General features: G+C 40.6%; 1 protein-coding gene across 1 annotated transcript in view; it reads right to left on the reverse strand.

The window, feature by feature from the left end:
- Positions 1-9,103, reverse strand: part of LOC117530597 — a 93,338-nt gene extending 84,235 nt beyond the window's left edge. The window contains exons 1-2 of the mRNA XM_034193485.1: positions 9,091-9,103; positions 8,796-8,972 (exon numbers count right to left, since the gene is read on the reverse strand). Of these exons, the coding sequence (XP_034049376.1) occupies positions 8,796-8,972; positions 9,091-9,103 (190 nt within the window). The remainder of the gene's footprint in view (positions 1-8,795; positions 8,973-9,090) is intronic.
- Between the last annotated feature and the right edge of the window lie 12,537 nt (positions 9,104-21,640).

A 21,640-nucleotide genomic window follows, 5' to 3' on the forward strand; every position in this document is an offset into this window, starting at 1 on the left:
AATTTACTGCACACAACAGTGGTGTTCTGTTGATTATACTACAGGACTCAGTTATGAAAAAAAGTAATTTTAAAAAATTTGGGGGGATTTTTCACCATTTAAATTTTCAATAGCATCAAAGTCATAAAGTGTAGTGACACAAATTTAATGCACACAGCAGTAGTGTCCTTCTAGTTATACTACAGTACTCAGTACTTTGTAAAATGTCATTGTTTAAAATTTGAGAATTGTTTTGTTGTTTAAATTTAAAATGAATTTTTCCAAAGTGAGTGCTGTAGTATAATCAGTAGGACACCACTGTTGTCTGCAGTAAATTTTGTGTCACTACACCTTATGACTTTGATGCTATTGAAAATTTAATCAATAAAAAATTCTCCAAAATTTTTTTAAATTACTTTTTTCCAAACTGAGTGTTGTAGTATAATCAACAGGACACGGACGTTGTGTGCAGTGAATTTGGCGACAGCACACCTTGTGACTTTGATGCTATTAAAAATTAAAAAAAAAAAAAAAATTCTGCAAAGTTTTTCATAATGGCATTTTTCCAAACTGAGCTCTGTAGTATAATCAGCAGGACCCCACTGATGTGTGCAGTGAATTTGGTGATATCACTCCTTATTACAATGATTTATTCAATAATTTTCTGGTGTCTTTTTTTTCCATGTATGCACTTTGTAGACGGTCCCTAAGCTTCCGTTTCTCTGCTGGCTGCCCGTTCAGATCAGTGTTATTTTTTTCAGCTCAGAGGACGGCTCATACGGATAAAAATAAGGTTGTAGCTCGTTGTCTACTTTCCTGAGGTTAGAAACTAGTGGTATTTGTCTTTCTACAACGTTTCTCTTAAGATCTATTGAGCCGTGAACTTTGAATCTGTGAATATCTTTCTAACTTTACCTGAGTGTCTTACTGAGAGGTCATCGTTTGAAGCAATATTTTTATGAGGTCCAGATGTCTCTCTCGGACCGAGGTGTCAGGCTAAGTTCCCTGATCGATGATTACGTGTGTTTTATGGGGTCCACCATAAAACCAGATGCCGTTTTGCAGACTCGACCAGTTTTCCTGCATGTCCGGTCCCCTGCTGCAGTGTTTTTCCTTCATTCCAGAGGATAAGTTAGACGACACGACGCGCCAGGGAGAGAGTCTCCTTTATGACGTAAGAAAATGAGCTCATAACTTTTTTTTTTTTTTAAGTGTAAATATTTCATTAATAAGTATCGTCTGTGTTACAGTTTGTGGATATTCTCCGTTAGGAGTTTATTTAACGCTGTTTAATCAAGCTTTCCCCCAGACACACCAGCAGAGATGTAAACCCTCTGAAATTTCATTTACATTAAAAAATACAGGTTAATAACGCAGAGCTGATGTGTTCTAACCGACGGAGGTCTGTCGAACCGTCAACGGAGCGCCGCGGGGACACGGACTCGCGTTACACGGTAAGACGAAAAAAAAAATCATATCATGACGTTTTCTAAAGTGTAAATATTTAATAAGTCGCATCTTTTCTTTCAGTTTGTGGCGAGACGAGACCGTCGCTCCTGCAAGATGCCTGGAGGTTCGAGGATATTTTGGACTGGTGTTAATAAATGTTTTTGAGAGAGAATAATTGCGATGCATGAAAAGTTTATTCTGGTTTAGAAGAATTCAGCCCGACAAATTAAGCCCAGAGGGTTATTAGACGACACGAGGAGGCAGGCAGAGTCGCCTTTATGAGGTAAGAAAAAAAAAGAAGAAAAAAAAAAAAACATTGATTTAATATGACTAAAGTTTTTAAAGGTCCATAAAGTAAGAACAAAAAAAAAAAAAACATATTGGCTATGTAATGACAGACGTTTCCCCTCTCAGACAAAAAAAAATTATGCAGACAGTCAGCATCAGCTCAAAAAGTAAGATTTTGTGGAGCTTTTCACAACCAAATATCCATTTAAAGCATAAAACCCTCTGCTAGTTAGATTTCTCAACTAGAAGCACTCAGAGAGTGCAAACCTCTGCCAAGGTCATAGGGTCACTGACCCTAAAGAGAGTCCCTCCTTGGCACAGTGATCTATTCAACAATCATAATTTTAGAGAAAGAGACAAAAAGAAATTAGAGAAAGAGACAAAAATAATTTTTTTGTCTCTTTCGCTAAAATTGTATATATAATCATTAGATTATTAATATATAAACAAAAATAAATTTAAGAAATATTACAATGAAAACAAATGCACCCGAACGTGATGACAGCTGCAACTGCTTAATGCTAACTTTTAACATTGAAAATGCCATAGACATGCTAACGCATTAGCATTATGATCTGGATCGTGATCCGGATCCGGATCGTGATCCGGATCACCACTAAAATTCAATCACTTGTTCCTCTTGTCATTTCCAACCACTCCACAAAATTTCATCAAAATCCGTTCAAAACCTTTTGAGTTATCCTGCTAACAGTCAGACAGACAAAGACCGAAAACATAACCTCCTTGGCGGAGGTAATAAATGACCGCCGACTGTTTAATGATACTATCAAAGATACAGCGTGTGAGTTATGTGAATTGTAAAAATTACATCTTCGGTGTGTTTTCAGGGGAACTTCTGCAAAACAACCACATTTAAATCTGTATGCACATTAAAACAGCTTGAGATTTATAATTACGCTCTGAACAAATTAACAGATTCTACATGACACACTTTCCTCTTGTCATAGTGACAGCAGTGTGTCGGCTCCGAGGCTTTTAATGTTTTTTTGACAGAATTTGTCAGAAATGTGCAACTTTGGAGTGCTTGGTGCAGACTTTTACAAATCATAAAACAGCAGAGTAACAACAGCGAGTTTTAACATTAGAACTATTACCCTCGTGATGTTGGTCAACTTGTGTGGTCGTGTATTTCAGATTCATTTTAACAAATGTTCACCTTTCTGTAGCAGTTGTTAACTAAACCAGTTTGTTCGTAAATACAAGCCGTTTTTTAAAAACACATTGTACATTTTTTACTGCGGATTATTCTGTGTTTAGTGTATTTCTACATGCCATACACTGTAAAATATAATAAGTTGACTTTACTTTAAAAAAAAAAGCAAACTTGCTGCCTTAAAAAGTAATTTATGTTGTCTTGAATCAGATTTTGAGTGCAGCTCAAACCAAAGTCAAATTCCATGTATTCTGTGGATACTTGGCCATTAAAAGCTGTTCTGATTCAGATTCTGATAAACCAGCAGGCGTTTATGAAGAAAATGCTGATGAACCCTGTTTTATTTGAAACTTCAAAGTTGTTGCTTCAGTTCTCCGTCACTCAGTTATCTGTGATTTTCAGGGAACACTTGACATAAAATGGTGACGGCTGATTTTCATATTAAAAGAATAGATGTCTCCCTTTTTTAAACTCTCCCAAGAAATCTGATCAGAGAATCTTGATGCCTTCGGGGTGTATTAAGAACTAACCAGGAAAAAGCTGCTTTCAAGAACAGTTGCAGTTATTTTTTTGACCTACTTCAGATGTTTCATGGTCAGAATGAGGCGGTAAAGCAGGAACTTGCAACAATACAAGTGAGCAAAGAAAATGTTTAGATTTAGGACTTAACATCCAAGCTGCTGGCATGTGAACGTTACCGTGAAGTGTTGAGATAAGATAAGGATTTGATGTTTGAATCCGAAAATGTGTAAAATATAATAAGTTGACTTTACTAAAAAAATATGTGAACTTGCTGCCTTAAAAAGTGCCTTTGAGCAGACTCGCCACAGGGGAGTTGAGTTTATTATACGCAGCTGGAGACATCATAATCATCTATCAGCTAATTTACCGCGACACCCAGATGGTGACCCTTTAATAAACATGGACGTATGCTTTTTTTTAATATGTAAGTGGACCAAATACTTTTTTTCTTAATGTTTTCCTTCATGTATGTTGTGTTTAGTAAACATGAACGTATACTTTTTTCTTCATGTAACTGGAACAAATACTTTTTTTCTTAATGTAAGTTTGGCTTAATAAACATGAACATATACTTTTTTCTTCATGTAAAGTGGAACAAATACTTTTTCTTAATGTAAGTTGGGTTTAGTAAACACGAACGTATACTTTTTTCTTCACGATTCCCTTTATGTAAGCAGGCATTAATAAGCGTGAACAATTGCTTTTTTCTCTGTGTGTGACTTTAATGAATGTAATAAACCACATATTCTAAAACTTATACAGCCTGTGTTTTTTCCTCTAATATTGTTGAAAAGGGTAAATTGTTTTTCAAACGAGGTTTTTTGTGAAAAAAAAAAGGTTCTCATTTGAAGTATGCACGCACGCACACACACACACACACACACACACACAGTTCTAGCCTCTGGCACATTCACTACACACAGACACACACGGGGTCATGTTCCGGTGAGAAGCGTCTTGTTTCAGTGAGAGGCTATCTCTTTAATTATTCCGAAAAAAGGCTTTTTTATTTTAACATCTATTAGGTATTAACGTTAGTGGGACTCATGGGATGTGATGCAAAAGAATCATGTGACACCTGGGGCTCTCGGTGCAAAGACTTTACCCTCTCTCCATTACATGAAAGAGGGGGTTATTTTTAATCGCTCTTTAATTTAAGAATTAAAAAATATTAAAGGGGTATTAAAATATTCACATTTAATTGAAGCATAACTCGATATTTCTGTGATTAGTAAATTAAAGAAATCCTTAAGAATTAAAAAATATTAAAGGGGTATTAAAATATTCACGTTTAATTGAAGCATAACTCGATATTTCTGTGATTAGTAAATTAAAGAAATCCTTAAGAATTAAAAAATATTAAAGGGGTATTAAAATATTCACATTTAATTGAAGCATAACTCGATATTTCTGTGATTAGTAAATTAAAGAAATCCTTAAGAATTAAAAAAATATTAAAGGGGTATTAAAATATTCACGTTTAATTGAAGCATAACTCGATATTTCTGTGATTAGTAAATTAAAGAAATCCTTAAGAATTAAAAAATATTAAAGGGGTATTAAAATATTCACATTTAATTGAAGCATAACTCGATATTTCTGTGATTAGTAAATTAAAGAAATCCTTAAGAATTAAAAAATATTAAAGGGGTATTAAAATATTCACGTTTAATTGAAGCATAACTCGATATTTCTGTGATTAGTAAATTAAAGAAATCCTTAAGAATTAAAAAAATATTAAAGGGGTATTAAAATATTCACGTTTAATTGAAGCATAACTCGATATTTCTGTGATTAGTAAATTAAAGAAATCCTTAAGAATTAAAAAAATATTAAAGGGGTATTAAAATATTCACGTTTAATTGAAGCATAACTCGATATTTCTGTGATTAGTAAATTAAAGAAATCCTTAAGAATTAAAAAAATATTAAAGGGGTATTAAAATATTCACGTTTAATTGAAGCATAACTCGATATTTCTGTGATTAGTAAATTAAAGAAATCCTTAAGAATTAAAAAATATTAAAGGGGTATTAAAATATTCACGTTTAATTGAAGCATAACTCGATATTTCTGTGATTAGTAAATTAAAGAAATCCTTAAGAATTAAAAAATATTAAAGGGGTATTAAAATATTCACGTTTAATTGAAGCATAACTCGATATTTCTGTGATTAGTAAATTAAAGAAATCCTTAAGAATTAAAAAATATTAAAGGGGTATTAAAATATTCACGTTTAATTGAAGCATAACTCGATATTTCTGTGATTAGTAAATTAAAGAAATCCTTAAGAATTAAAAAATATTAAAGGGGTATTAAAATATTCACGTTTAATTGAAGCATAACTCGATATTTCTGTGATTAGTAAATTAAAGAAATCCTTAAGAATTAAAAAAATATTAAAGGGGTATTAAAATATTCACGTTTAATTGAAGCATAACTCGATATTTCTGTGATTAGTAAATTAAAGAAATCCTTAAGAATTAAAAAATATTAAAGGGGTATTAAAATATTCACATTTAATTGAAGCATAACTCGATATTTCTGTGATTAGTAAATTAAAGAAATCCTTAAGAATTAAAAAATATTAAAGGGGTATTAAAATATTCACGTTTAATTGAAGCATAACTCGATATTTCTGTGATTAGTAAATTAAAGAAATCCTTAAGAATTAAAAAAATATTAAAGGGGTATTAAAATATTCACGTTTAATTGAAGCATAACTCGATATTTCTGTGATTAGTAAATTAAAGAAATCCTTAAGAATTAAAAAATATTAAAGGGGTATTAAAATATTCACGTTTAATTGAAGCATAACTCGATATTTCTGTGATTAGTAAATTAAAGAAATCCTTAAGAATTAAAAAAATATTAAAGGGGTATTAAAATATTCACGTTTAATTGAAGCATAACTCGATATTTCTGTGATTAGTAAATTAAAGAAATCCTTAAGAATTAAAAAAAATATTAAAGGGGTATTAAAATATTCACGTTTAATTGAAGCATAACTCGATATTTCTGTGATTAGTAAATTAAAGAAATCCTTAAGAATTAAAAAATATTAAAGGGGTATTAAAATATTCACGTTTAATTGAAGCATAACTCGATATTTCTGTGATTAGTAAATTAAAGAAATCCTTAAGAATTAAAAAATATTAAAGGGGTATTAAAATATTCACATTTAATTGAAGCATAACTCGATATTTCTGTGATTAGTAAATTAAAGAAATCCTTAAGAATTAAAAAATATTAAAGGGGTATTAAAATATTCACGTTTAATTGAAGCATAACTCGATATTTCTGTGATTAGTAAATTAAAGAAATCCTTAAGAATTAAAAAATATTAAAGGGGTATTAAAATATTCACGTTTAATTGAAGCATAACTCGATATTTCTGTGATTAGTAAATTAAAGAAATCCTTAAGAATTAAAAAAATATTAAAGGGGTATTAAAATATTCACGTTTAATTGAAGCATAACTCGATATTTCTGTGATTAGTAAATTAAAGAAATCCTTAAGAATTAAAAAATATTAAAGGGGTATTAAAATATTCACGTTTAATTGAAGCATAACTCGATATTTCTGTGATTAGTAAATTAAAGAAATCCTTAAGAATTAAAAAAATATTAAAGGGGTATTAAAATATTCACGTTTAATTGAAGCATAACTCGATATTTCTGTGATTAGTAAATTAAAGAAATCCTTAAGAATTAAAAAATATTAAAGGGGTATTAAAATATTCACATTTAATTGAAGCATAACTCGATATTTCTGTGATTAGTAAATTAAAGAAATCCTTAAGAATTAAAAAATATTAAAGGGGTATTAAAATATTCACGTTTAATTGAAGCATAACTCGATATTTCTGTGATTAGTAAATTAAAGAAATCCATAAGAATTAAAAAAATATTAAAGGGGTATTAAAATATTCCCGTTTAATTGAAGCATAACTCGATATTTCTGTGATTAGTAAATTAAAGAAATCCTTAAGAATTAAAAAATATTAAAGGGGTATTAAAATATTCCCGTTTAATTGAAGCATAACTCGATATTTCTGTGATTAGTAAATTAAAGAAATCCTTAAGAATTAAAAAATATTAAAGGGGTATTAAAATATTCACATTTAATTGAAGCATAACTCGATATTTCTGTGATTAGTAAATTAAAGAAATCCTTAAGAATTAAAAAATATTAAAGGGGTATTAAAATATTCACATTTAATTGAAGCATAACTCGATATTTCTGTGATTAGTAAATTAAAGAAATCCTTAAGAATTAAAAAATATTAAAGGGGTATTAAAATATTCACGTTTAATCAGTAAATTAAAGAAAACCTCCCATAAGTGTGTAAAAGATGAGTATTTTTTAATCGTTCTTTAATTCAGGAATGAATAAAAACATAAAAGGACATGCTTTAATTTAAGAATTAACAATATTAAAGGGGTATTAAAATATTATACACTGTTTTAGATATTCAGGTTTAATTATTTCAGAATTAGATAATTATTTAATTAATACATTAAAAAAATCACCCCATAATTACATTAAAAAAGATACAGGTATTTTTTAGTCCTTCTTTAATTCAAGAAATAAAAGGATATTAAAATATTAGACGCAGGTGGGAGGGGGTGGGGAGGTGGGGCAGGGTTTGGAGGTGGGACTTGAGGCGGGGCTTGGAGGCGGAGCTTGGGGCGGGGCTTGAGGTGGGGGTGACCTTTGACCTTTAGGTCGTATATCAAGGGGCCCAAGCCTTTGATCTGACATAAGATGGGTTAGTTTTCTCTCTTATGGCTTTTCCAAACATAATAATAATAGTAAAAAATAAAGCAGTTTAAATAGAACAGGTGCTCCACATAATAAACAAGGAACAAATGAAAATTTTGCATTAATAAGAACAATTTAAAACTGAAAAGTCAAGTGCAAATAAAGCCTATAAACCAGCATTTATAATGATATAAGATAAAACTGTATAACTATAAGCAGGACAAAATAAATAAGTTTTATTATTTGCCTTAAAGGATTCCACCTGAAATATACTTCATAATCCCAACAGGTAAACTGTTTTACATAATAAGAGCATGATATGTAAGCCATCTAAAGCCTACCAACTTCTCCTTAACTCTTTGGATGTAAACTACGCCCGCATCCTGTCACCTCAGAGCACGAGAAGGCACATAAGGCTTCACAACTTCAGGAAGATAGGTGCATGCAGGCTATCTTACACTAAAAGTAGTTGTTTTCTGGCCTAAATTTTGCTTTTGTACATGAATAGTTAGAGAATTAAGCAACTTTTAGGGTGTTAAACATGAAATCTGACTGTTTTATAACTATAAAATGGCATTCAAACAGATGATCTATATTGTAGAAAACAAAGGCTTCAAACCTGTATGTCCTGTGTTAATTATGTAATCAATGACATTCTTGTCATCGAAATGTGTATAAGTGAAGTTTTTGAGTTGGTTGTCCTTCTTGGCTGACTGTGACACAATGTCGATGGGTGACTGGCGATGACCGCCACAGTAGTCCTGAGGCAAATGGAGCCAGTTAGCAGAAGTGTGATCTGAGGAAAGAGTCAGAAAACAAACCCAATGTGTTTACCACAAACACCACTGTGCAAAAGAAGTCACATTCAAATGTAAAACTGATCAGTGTTTTGTAAATCGTCAAGTTGCTGGTACATACCGCAGTCATCATAACACCATGGATGACCTGACAGAAGAAAGAACTGACATTTAACGTGTCATTACACCAAGTTTATATTTGTCCCAGTTTTCAACCCACTTTGTGGTAAGATGACCCCCTTGGAGGCGAGAACACAACGGCAATTCAGGTCTTGTGTGGACCGAAAAATGTTGTTGAGCCCTGTCTTCTGGGGAAATTTTGCAATCTGAGAAAAAAATTTTTTAAATGTCATAAAAAAGCTGTGTTAAAGTTTCGTTTAAGCTGCGTGTACATAAAAATGTCAGTTTTAAAATTGTTGGTACTAGGTAGCATTGAAAATGCTGTCTATTTAATCGTGATATGGGTCGTGTAGACTCACTTGGCTATTTAATGTAGCTTTACAACTGTACAACAGTGTTTCCCAAATTCAAACATGCAAAATGCTGAAAATGAAAGCATAAAAAGTACCGGTAGCTTGGAATTTGAATGGTTATCTTATAGATCCTTGATAATTGGTTGGAGATATAGGATAAAATTTCAATCATGGTTCTACAGTATCTGGCATTGGAAAAGAATTGTTTAAAAAAAATTCTTGGCGGCACATGTCAGACTGAACAACCATGATACCCAACCTTTGGTAAAATATTCAAGGACATTACAGCTGTTTTAACAATGACAGCATGCAGATTGTCAAACATGGTCCTGTATCTTGAAAAGAATTGTTTCAACATTATTTTAAAATATTTAGAATCTATGCCCAATTGTAATGGTGTATATTCTAAGACAAAATCAAAATTTAAAAAATGTTTAACAAAATATGTTCATTATTTTTGGAGTAATTCAGATTTTTATTTATTTTTAATTCTTTTTTTAGGTTAAAAAAAAACACTTCTATCATATCAAAAAAGGTACACATACACATTATATTTGTGAAAAATGCCCCTTGGGAAAACTAATATGATATGGCCAGTCCTCAACAAAGGTATTACAAGAAACATGAGGAAAATGTGTAGACCCATTCAATGTTTTTCTCATCTTTGTGATATATTTACCATTTATGCTGATGTCTCATGTCCATATATATCAAAAACGAATTTAGTATAATGCAAATCTAACAAATCTAGAAAAAAAATATAATCCTGGCCCAGTGGATGCCGCCACACATTTGACCAACCAAAACACGTGACTAACACAGTGCTCAAAGCAAAGTGCCAGACTTTAAAAGTGGCTAAATTTAAAGGGCATGCAGATTAACCATATTATCAATCTAGACACTAGAATAAGCCTGCATGCCCTGATTTTTTTTTTTTTTTTTTTTACCCAGTCGTCTCATATGATGTGTAACTATGATAACTGTCAGTCAGTGTTGGGTAACAACACATAATCACTCCCAACTCATCACATCGTGACACAAAATGTTCATTTTGATTGAAACAGAAACAGAAAATGGGTATGTGATCTTCGGATCAAACCCCCACCAGGCCAGAAAATCACTAAGGGTCACTGCAGTCCATTTATCAAAATGTGAATGACAAACCTGATCACCTACCAAGCCGGTTAAATTCCACAAAAGAATTGCATCATTTCCATCTGTTGGTCGAATGTACCTGTTTTGAAAATGTTCCCAGCAAAGGAATGGTGCACAACTCACCAGCGTATTGTTAATTTGGATTGGCTCATGGAAGACTGTCCAGACAACTGCTTCATTGCAATTAGGGGTGTGGTCAGAGAGCCGTTGTAATGATAGAATTTTGTGAGGTTTACATTGCCGATCAAGTCATTGATAGAAATGTTGTGGCTTATATTAACTTCAGCACCTATTAAAAGATGTACAACATAAAAATTAAAGCATTCATTGAAAGTTCGGACGAGTTGAGCTGCTTCAAACAGCAGAGGTATGTTTGCTGATTTAGCCAACCATGAATGAATGAATGAATGAATGAATTTGGCACACACAGACCCAAAATAACAAATTAACCTCTCAAAGAAAACAATCCAACAACGCACCCATGATGTGCCCGAAAGGGTGTAGGCAGGAAGCAAAAGCTTCTAAACACCAACCTCTTTAACCAAAAAGGTAAAATGTATACCCACGATAAGGAATACAAAATCTAAATTAATCACTGAACTAAAATTTCAAAACACAAACATGCAAACAGTGCATCATGTACAACCCCCCCCCCCCCCCCCCCCCAAAAAAAGAAAATCAATAAACCTAATTCATCACATCATAACAAGTCATTAATTGATTTTTGTAGAGTTACCGAGTGATTTTATGTTATCTGGTCACAAATTCCAAATATTAACACCTTTAACAGAAACACAATGAAACTTTGATTTTTGAAATAATAATGTTCCTGTTGTGAAAGTGTAGTGACACGGACCCACAACAGGGGGCGCAAATGAACGGACAATAGAGGGAGTTAAATTTGAACACTTTACTGTTGTCAATGTCACAACCACACACAGCAGATTATACAATAAATACAAGTCAATGGATAAAGGTGTCGTGTGGGCAGGCTCGACAATAGGAGACGTCCGTCTGGAGATGAACCGGAACCACACGATTTACACCGCCACTGAACCCGAAGAATACTGGAGCCGCCAGGTCCCGAATTCCCCAGGTGGCCACCGTCTCAGTGTGTCGGATCTGGTACTGCTGGCGAAGAGCAAAGACAGTCAAGTGTGGGTGTGTGTACACCCCGTAACAACAACGGTGGGAATTCCACCTCCACCTCTAACACACACTCGTGCAGCGTCTGAGTAACCACTTATCTGGTGGGAAGTAGAACGTAACAGTCGCGGTCCACGCCGGTCCTCTGGGTAGACAGCTGCAACAAAGTAGCTCTTGAAATCACTTATTATAATATGCAGGCAGAGAAAGTTACCTCCAAAGAAGTACGATATCTCGGAGACATGGTGGAGGTGTCATCCTGCTTTTATCCGGGGTGAAGTGCAGATGATCGGTGACAGCTGTCATAGTTGATGAGTGACAGCTGTCACCTCGGCTGTTCCTGTAAGGCGGCAGCGCCCCCTCGTGCCTGAAGCCCGCACTTCAGGCAGGGCGCCCTCTGGTGGTGGGCCAGCAGTACCTCCTCTTCTGGCGGCCCACACAACAAGACCCCCCCCCTCAACGGGCGCCTCCTGGCGCCCGACCAGGCTTGTCCGGGTGGCGATGGTAGAAATCGGCCAGGAGGGCCGGGTCGAGGATGAAGCTCCTCTTCACCCAGGAGCGTTCTTCGGGTCCATACCCCTCCCAGTCCACCAAATATTGGAAACCCCGGCCCATTCGACGGACATCCAGGAGCCGGCGTACTGTCCAAGCTGGCTCCCCGTCGATGATACGGGCAGGAGGCGGCGCCGGACCGGGTGTACAGAGGGGTGAGGTGTGATATGGTTTCAACCTTGACACATGAAAGACTGGATGGATCCGCAGTGAGGCCGGGAGTTGGAGTCCTTTAGTTTGGGGGAAGCCACCTGGAGAGGTATGTCCCGTGTGGATAGCCATACCTCCTGCCCGGGCTGATATGCGGGAGCCGGGGACCGTCGACGGTCTGCATGGGACTTTGCCCTCGTCCGGGCCCTCAACAAGGCCGAACGGGCGGTGCGCCACACCCGACGGCATCTCCGCAGGTGGGCCTGGACCGAGGGTACACCAACCTCTCCCTCCACCACAGGAAACAAAGGGGGTTGGTACCCCAGACACACCTCGAACGGGGAGAGGCCGGTGGCAGAGGACACTTGGCTGTTATGCGCATACTCGATCCAGGCCAGGTGTTCACTCCAAGCCGTCGGGTGTGCGGATGTAGTACATCGCAGGGCCTGCTCCAGCTCTTGATTAGCCAGTTCAGCCTGTCCGTTGGTCTGAGGGTGATACCCAGACGAGAGGCTCACGGTGGCCCCCAGCTCCCGGCAGAAACTCTTCCAAACCTGCGAGGAAAACTGGGGACCACAATCTGAGACGATGTCTGTTGGTATCCCATGCAGATGTACGACATGGTGGACCAGGAGATCCGCTGTCTCCTGGGCTGACGGGAGCTTCGGGAGGGCCACGAAGTGGGCCGCCTTGGAGAACCGGTCCACTATCGTGAGGATGGTGGTGTGCCCCCGGGACAGCGGGAGGTCCGTGACAAAATCCAGACCGATGTGGGACCAGGGGCGATGAGGCACAGGAAGCGGCTGAAGGAGTCCCTGTGCCTTTTGGTGGGCCGCCTTGCCCCTGGCGCAGGTGGTGCAGGCCTGGATGTAAGCCCGGACGTCAGCCTCCAGGGACGCCCACTAGAAGCACTGCCGGACCACTGCCATGGTCCTACGCACCACTGGGTGGCAGGAGAGCTTGGACCCGTGACAGAAGTCCAGGATGGCAGCCCTGGCTTCTGGTGGGACGTATAGTCTATTCTTCGGCCCTGTTCCGGGATCCGGGCTCCGTGCCAGGGCCTCCCGGACGGTCTTCTCCACGTCCCAGGTAAGGGTGGCCACGATAGTGGACTCCGGTACGATGGGTTCCGGTGGATCCGACAGCTCGGTCTTGACTTCGTGTACATGCACCCGGGACAAGGCATCCGACCTCTGGTTTTTGGTCCCGGGGCGGTAGGTGATCCGGAAGTCAAAACGGCCGAAGAACAGTGACCAGCGGGCTTGCCTGGGGTTCAGTCGCCTGGCGGTCCTGATATACTCCAGGTTCCGGTGGTCAGTAAAAACCGTGAAAGGCACTGACGCTCCCTCCAGCAGGTGTCTCCACTCCTCAAGAGCCTCTTTCACTGCTAGGAGTTCTCGATTGCCCACCTCATAGTTCCGCTCTGCTGGGGTCAACCTGCGGGAGAAATAGGCACACGGATGAAGAACCTTATCGGTCTCTCTGCTCTGGGATACCACGGCTCCTATCCCTGAGTCAGAGGCGTCCACTTCAACCACAAACTGGCGACTGGGATCGGGCTGCACCAAGACGGGTGCAGTCGAGAAGCGCTGTTTCAACTCCCTGACGCAGCATCGCACCGATCCGACCAGGTGAAGGGAACTTTTGGTGAGGTCAGGGCTGTCAGGGGGCTAACTACCTGACTATACCCCTTAATGAACCTCCTGTAAAAATTTGCGAAGCCGAGGAACTGTTGCAGCTTCCTCCGGCTTGTAGGTTGGGGCCAGTCTCTCACTGCTGCGACCTTGGCCGGATCCGGGGCGACGGAGTTGGAGGAGATGATAAACCCCAGGAAGGACAAAGAGGTGCGGTGAAACTCACACTTCTCGCCCTTCACAAACAGCCGGTTCTCCAACAACCGCTGCAGGACTTGACGTACATGCCGTACATGAGTCTCAGGGTCCGGAGAAAAAATGAGTATATCGTCCAGATACACGAAGACGAATCGGTGCAGGAAGTCCCGCAAGACGTCATTTACCAAAGCTTGGAACGTCGCGGGGGCGTTAGTGAGGCCGAATGGCATGACCAGGTACTCAAAATGACCTAACGGGGTGTTGAATGCCGTCTTCCACTCGTCTCCCTTCCGGACCTGAACTAGGTGATATGCGTTCCTAAGATCCAGCTTTGTGAATATTTTGGCTCCATGCAGGAGGGTGAACACCGAATCCAACAAAGGCAACGGGTATCGGTTGCGAACCGTGATCTCGTTCAGCCCCCGATAATCAATGCATGGACGAAGACCGCCATCTTTCTTGCCCACAAAAAAGCAACCTGCTCCCATCGGGGAGGTGGAGTTCCGGATCAGCCCGGCAGCTAAGGAGTCCCGGATGAAGGTCTCCATCGATTCGCGCTCAGGTCGTGAGAGGTTGTACAGCCTGCTGGACGGGAACTCCACGCCTGGAATCAAATCGATGGCGCAATCGTACGGACGGTGCAGGGGAAGGGTGAGTGCCCGATCCTTGCTGAAGACGTCAGCAAGATCGTGGTATTCAACCGGCACCGCGGACAGATTGGGAGGGACTTTGACCTGCTCCTTAGCCTGGGAACCGGGGGGGACCGAGGATCCTAAACACACCCGATGGCAGGTCTCTCTCCACTGTACCACCACCCCGGACGGCCAATCAATCCGGGGATTGTGTTTTAGCATCCACGGGAAGCCCAAAATCACGCGGGAGGTAGAAGGAGTCACAAAAAAACTCGATCTCCTCCCGATGATTCCCAGACACCACCAGAGTTACAGGTGGTGTCTTGTGCATGATTAAAGGGAGAAGGGTGCCATCTAGTGCTCGCACCTGCAATGGTGAAGGAAGCGCCACCAGAGGGAGCCCTACCTCCCTTGCCCATCTGCTGTCTAGCAGATTCCCTTCGGACCCCGTGTCCACCAGTGCTGGGGCTTGAAGGGTTAAATCCCCGCTCAGGATTGTGACTGGGAGTCGTGTGGCAATATGTGTGTGTCCCACGTGAATGTTATGACCCCCCCTTAGCCCAGTCCAGGGGTGGGCAATGAGGGCCGAGACACTGCAGGTTTTCCTTGCAACCAATCACCTCAGCAGGTGGGTTGCTGATGAGCTTCTCCCTTGAACATAAACACCTGATGGACAATGAAATCAGCTGCTGAGACACCTGATCATGAATGAAATCACCTGCTGAGATGATTGGTTGAAAGGAAAACCTGCAGTGTCTCGGCCCTTCATGGCACATGATTGCCCACCCCTGGCCCAGGCTCTAAGGGCGGGTGTTGTCGTTTTGGCCGTTTGGGGCAGTTTTTCTGTATGTGCTCTTTTGAGCTGCAGAGAAAACACTCCCCGTGGACCAGCCTCCTCATTCTGTCAGCTGTTCTCATTTTGGCCCTGTGCGTTTCCCTAGCAATGTCAGCAGGGGGAGCTGTTGCCCCACGGAGCGCTGCGGCTGTGGAGCGTGGGGAGGGTGGAACCTTTTTGAACCCGGAAGGGAGAGGGACGGCGCGTGCCCGGCCACGTCCTTCGCCTCGCTCCCGACGGCGTTCCTCCAACCGATTGTCTAACCGTATAACGAGATCGATAAGCCCATCTAAATCCCGCGGTTCTTCCTTAGCTACCAGGTGCTCCTTCAGGACCGACGACAGTCCGTTTACAAAGGCGGCGCGGAGCGCAACGTTATTCCAGCCGGACCTTGCAGCCGCGATGCGGAAGTCGACTGCATATTCGGCTGCACGCCGGCGCCCCTGTCGCATTGACAGCAGCACTGTTGAAGCGGTCTCTCCTCTGTTAGGGTGATCAAACACTGTTCTGAACTCCCTCACAAACCCAGTGTACGTATGAAGGAGCCGTGAATTTTGCTCCCAAAGCGCCGTAGCCCAAGCGCGTGCCTCTCCTCGAAGAAGATTAATTACATAAGCTACTTTACTAGCATCAGACGCGTACATGACGGGACGTTGTGCAAAGACGAGCGAACACTGCATGAGAAAGTCCGCTGCGGAGAGAGCCTCCACCCTGCGGTTCAGGAGGATGTTTTGCTCGGTCATCTGATCCAATCGAGCCGTAAAGGCAGTGAGGATGTGCTGCAACTCACCAATCACGCCTCCTGCAGACGCCTGTGCACCCTGCTCTCCCATTGGTCGTTCAATTGCTGGGTGACACCCCTCGGAGTCCATGACGCTGGCCGAGATATCCTGTTGTGAAAGTGTAGTGACACGGACCCACAACAGGGGGCGCAAATGAACGGACAATAGAGGGAGTTAAATTTGAACACTTTACTGTTGTGAATGTCACAACCACACACAGCAGATTATAGAATAAATACAAGTCAATGGATAAAGGTGTTGTGTGGGCAGGCTCGACGATAGGAGACGTCCGTCTGGAGATGAACCGGAACCACATGATTTCCACCGCCATCGAATCCGAAGAATACTGGAGCCGCCAGGTCCCGAATTCCCCAGGTGGCCACCGTCTCAGCGTGTCGGAGCTGGTACTGCTGGCGAAGAGCAAAGACAGTCAAGTGTGGGTGTGTGTACACCCCGTAACAACAACGGTGGGAATTCCACCTCCACCTCTAACACACACTCGTGCAGCGTCTGAGTAACCACTTATCTGGTGGGAAGTAGAACGAAACAGTCGCGGCCCACGCCGGTCCTCTGGGTAGACAGCTGCAACAAAGTAGCTCTTGAAATCACTTATTATAATATGCAGGCAGAGAAAGTTACCTCCAAAGAAGTACGATATCTCGGCGTGGTCATCCTGCTTTTATCCGGGGTGAAGTGCAGATGATCGGTGACAGCTGTCATAGTTGATGAGTGACAGCTGTCACCTCAGCTGTTCCTGTAAGGCGGCAGCGCCCCCTTGTGCCTGAAGCCCGCACTTCAGGCAGGGCGCCCTCTGGTGGTGGGCCAGCAGTACCTCCTCTTCTGGCGGCCCACACAACAGTTCCTCGCAAATTATAACTGGAGTCCTTCATTTTGAACAAGTCCCTGGACATGTTGTGGTAAAAGTTAATTTTTTTACTTTAAACATTATTTGCAGGTCCCCATAATTTTAACATGTGTAAACAGACAAACAGTTGATTTGTTGGCTCATGATATGGTTTATTCCTAATAATTCTTATGGTTTTCTTTTGTAGTAAAAATACTGATCATAACAATAATGTGAATATTTCTATAACATTTCTTTTGATTCGAGGTGGAAAAAACTAATTTCGTATCCCTGGCTGTTGTGATTCAGGATCTTTTATGGTTTTTGTGCAACCATCCATTCATTTTCCACCACCTACCCTGTATCTGGAGCGGAGCTGGGTTGCAGTGGCAGCTGTTTACGTAAGGGAACCTATACATCATCCTCCAGCACATCCAGGAGTCTTCTTCAATACGATTCCTTATGAATACTTTACAGATGCGCTGCATAGGCAGAGCTTCCAAACTCACCTTCCTATGTTCATCCTTTCTTCATCAATTGTATTATTCTTTCATGCCAACATTAGCAGCTCTGACATCCAGTGTGTTTTCAGTGTCAGAAGTCAACGAACAGAAGCGAATATATGGACATATATTCTATGTCCACTGATGGTGTTAGAGTGGAATAGTCAGATCTGCAAAGTGTTCAGATCTGTCACAGCATCTGAAATGGTAATTCTAACTAATCAATTTGTGTAACGTTTTTAAATTAACCCTATTTTTCTTCTGTCTTTCCCAAATAACTCCAGGATGATGATGGCTGTGCATCGCCGTGTGCTTTCTTTTATACGCCATCCAAGCCTCATTTGCTCGCACCAGTTTCCACAATAAGTCTACAAGATTTTAATGGACACTTCAAAATAGTAGCAGCACGAGTGGTTAGCACTGACTCACAAAGAGAAGGTCCTAGGTACCCGTCTGACCTGGTCCTGCATGGAGTTTGCATGTTCTACCCATGGTTTCGTGGCTTCCCATCATATGCTCTGGCTTCCTCTCTCTTCCAATAACATGCAGTTTGGGTGATATATATATATATATATATATATATATATATATATATATATATATATATATATCACAGGTTTAGAAAAAATTTTGATCAAACAAAGCGCCAGTCTCTCAGCAACTTCTCAGACAAAGGAATTCTGACGAGGGGCTGGACGACTCCTCCCACAAGGAGTGCTCACAGGCGAATGACATCACCGACAGGCGTGGAAAAACTCACGCATGCGCACGAGGGTTCAAACATGTCTGACGTAAAAACATATGAATGAAATCCATATAGAGGAGGTACTGCTGGCCCACCACCACCAGATGGCGCCCTGCTTGAAGTGAGGTTTTCAAGCAGGAGAGGGTGTCATAGCAACCGGGAGTGACAGCTGTCACTCGTCATCAGCACTAGCTGTCACTCATCCACATCACCACCACCATAAAGGCCGGACTGCAACTCCACCTCCCCGCCGAGAAATCAGCTACCTTGGAGGTAATTTCTCTGCTGTATTCACAACGAATAATAGTCTGATCTCATTTGCAGCCGTTTTCCTGTGACGTGTTCCTTATCTGCTGTATTGGCGTTTGGTGTGGACTGCGACGGCTTCGCCTCACACCCCAACCAGATAAGTGGTTTTCACAGGAGCTGTCCGAGTGTGTTATTGGAGGTGGAGGTTCTCCCTCCTTACAGAACACAGACTGTGGGATTACTGAGTGTGCATACTCAAACTCACCTGTGCTGTTTCTGTTCTCTGCCAGCAGTACCAGGTCTGACAGCTGGAGACGGTGACCACCTGGGGACCCAGGACTTGGCGGCTCCGGTGTTCTTCAGATCCGTTGGCGGTGAGGGCCGTGTGGGATCCGGCTCGGTTCTGGACGGGCGTCTCCTATCCTCAAGCCTGCCCACACGTCACCCAACGTGTAATTGACTATAGTCCCAAACTGATTGTTGTCTGTATTCCGTTGTGCACAATTTACAACATTAAATTGTTACTGTTTGGCTTATCCATTGCCCGTTCATTTAACGCCCCCTGTTGTGGGTCCGTGTTCCTACACTTTCACAACAGGACATGTGTTACATGCCCTCTACTGTACTGTTGTGATGAAAAGGGAGCTGAGCCAAAAGGCAAAGCTGTTGATCTACCGGTCAATATTCGTTCCTACTCTCACCTGTGGTCATGAGGGTTGGGTCATGACCAAAAGAACTAGATCACGGGTACAAGCGGCCAAAATGGGTTTCCCCAGGAGGGTAGCTGAAGTCTCCCTTAGAGTCAAGGTGAGAAGTTCGGTCATCCATGAGGAACTCAGAGTAGAGCCGCGGGTCTTTCGCATTGAACGGAACCAGCTGAGGTGGTTCGGGCTTCTGACAAGGATGCCCCCTAGGCGCACTTACATCTAGGAAGAGATCATGGGGAAGACCCAGGACTAGATGAAGAGACTATATCTGCACACTGGACTGGGAACGCCTTAGGATCCCCCAGTCAAAGGTAGTTAATGTGGCCTGGGAAAGGGAATTTGAGATCCTCTGCTGGAGTTGTTTCCCCAATGACCAAATCCCAGAAAAGCAGTTGAAGATGAGTGATGAATGGGTGTGAATATTTATGTACTTGTAATTTTTCATTTTTAATAAATTTGCAAAAAATAAAATAAAAAAAAACTTTTTTTCATGTTGTCATCGCACCGCTGGACTGATAGTATTGCACACCGGGCATTTGCCCGGTGGCCTAATGGCCTACTGGCCTGCGGGTTTTTTTTGTTTGTTTGTTTTGTTTTTTAACAAACTAAAGTGAGCTGTGAGCTTTTCATCCGCATTTTTTTTTTTTTTTTTGTAGCAGCTACGACTCGTCCTCACCTCTTAAAGCGCATTGATAACAGCACACCTGCACTGAGCTTTACAAAGACATTTTTATGCTTTTTTCCCTCCTTTATTTAGAATTCTGAGCTGAGCCGCTCCGTATCTGCTCGTTAAAAACAGCTGATCCTCCGTGACGCGTCAACAACTAACACTATTTTCCACTCAAATGCACCTAAACTCTCTTTCTGGAGACCACATGATGTGAAAACACAATAAAACTTTCTGACCTGTAAATCTGGTCATGTTTTCTGCAAAGCAGGGGCGAATCGAGATGGAATGAGGGTGTGGGGCAAGGATGTCTCCCCCTCACAACACCCCTAGATTAAAGGTCCAGTTTTGAAGCCTTTTTTACTACAACTACTAATACTACTTAAAATAATAATAATTTCTACAAGTAAAATGTTTAGAGAAAATTTAAATGTTAGAAAAATGTTAGAAAGAATTTAATAGTTACATTTATTAACAATGTAGGTTAGAAAGAAGAGGTTACAAGTTTTACTGTTACAGTGCTGTCAACAGTTAAATATGAGGTCAAGAAAGATTATTTTACTTTTTATAAAACAAGTATTTATTTTCATTGAAGTCAAGAAAGGGTGACTATAAAGTGAGGTGGGGACCACTACGGCCATGACGGTAAGTGAAGGTTAACTTCAGCTATTAATTGATGAACAGCAACCTAACTTGTTCATAAATCAGACATCTGTGTGTGAGAGAGACATTCTGATCTTCTGGTCCGAAGTAAAGTGCTGTCTAACTGGGTCACTCAGACATGAATTAAGGTTGGATATTATTTCCGTTTGTGCTAACTCTGCCAGTCACGTAACCTAGCCTAGCAATGTAACCTGTGCAAATGATGTGCATGGCTAGCTACCATGCTGTCGCCGCCAGGTTGTTTCTTTATTCTTTATTCTATTTGTGTGACGGTAGTGCGTCGGTCATACGAAGTATGCTGTTTTGCACAGTCTGCGGTACTGTGGCGTGGTATAACGGTGTCCCTGTCTAAAATGTATTTTCCCAAGTCCTGGCATAATTTCACATACCTAACATTTTACTTTAAATTGAGAGTCATTCTCTAAGTTGATTAGCAACACAAATTGGTAATAAAAGAAATCCTTGATGTTACTTGTAGCTTGTAGTGAGATAGACAACTGTCTCCATCTTGTGGCCTTTTTGTGTTTTGCAGTTTCAAAAGTTCAACCTTTGTATCCAGTCATTGGTCCAGTCATCCAGTCATTTCTTGCTTTATATGATGAATTGTATCACACAAGTAATAATATATTTATAGTATAGCCTACAGTATTTCTATAACAAATGTTTTTATATAATTTCTATTTCTAAATTTAAGTAACAAGTTTGAATGAAATGACGGCTTATTATGTCTAA

The sequence above is a fragment of the Thalassophryne amazonica genome, chromosome 18 (assembly GCF_902500255.1).
Source record: "Thalassophryne amazonica chromosome 18, fThaAma1.1, whole genome shotgun sequence".
Classification (NCBI taxonomy): Eukaryota; Metazoa; Chordata; class Actinopteri; order Batrachoidiformes; family Batrachoididae; genus Thalassophryne; species Thalassophryne amazonica.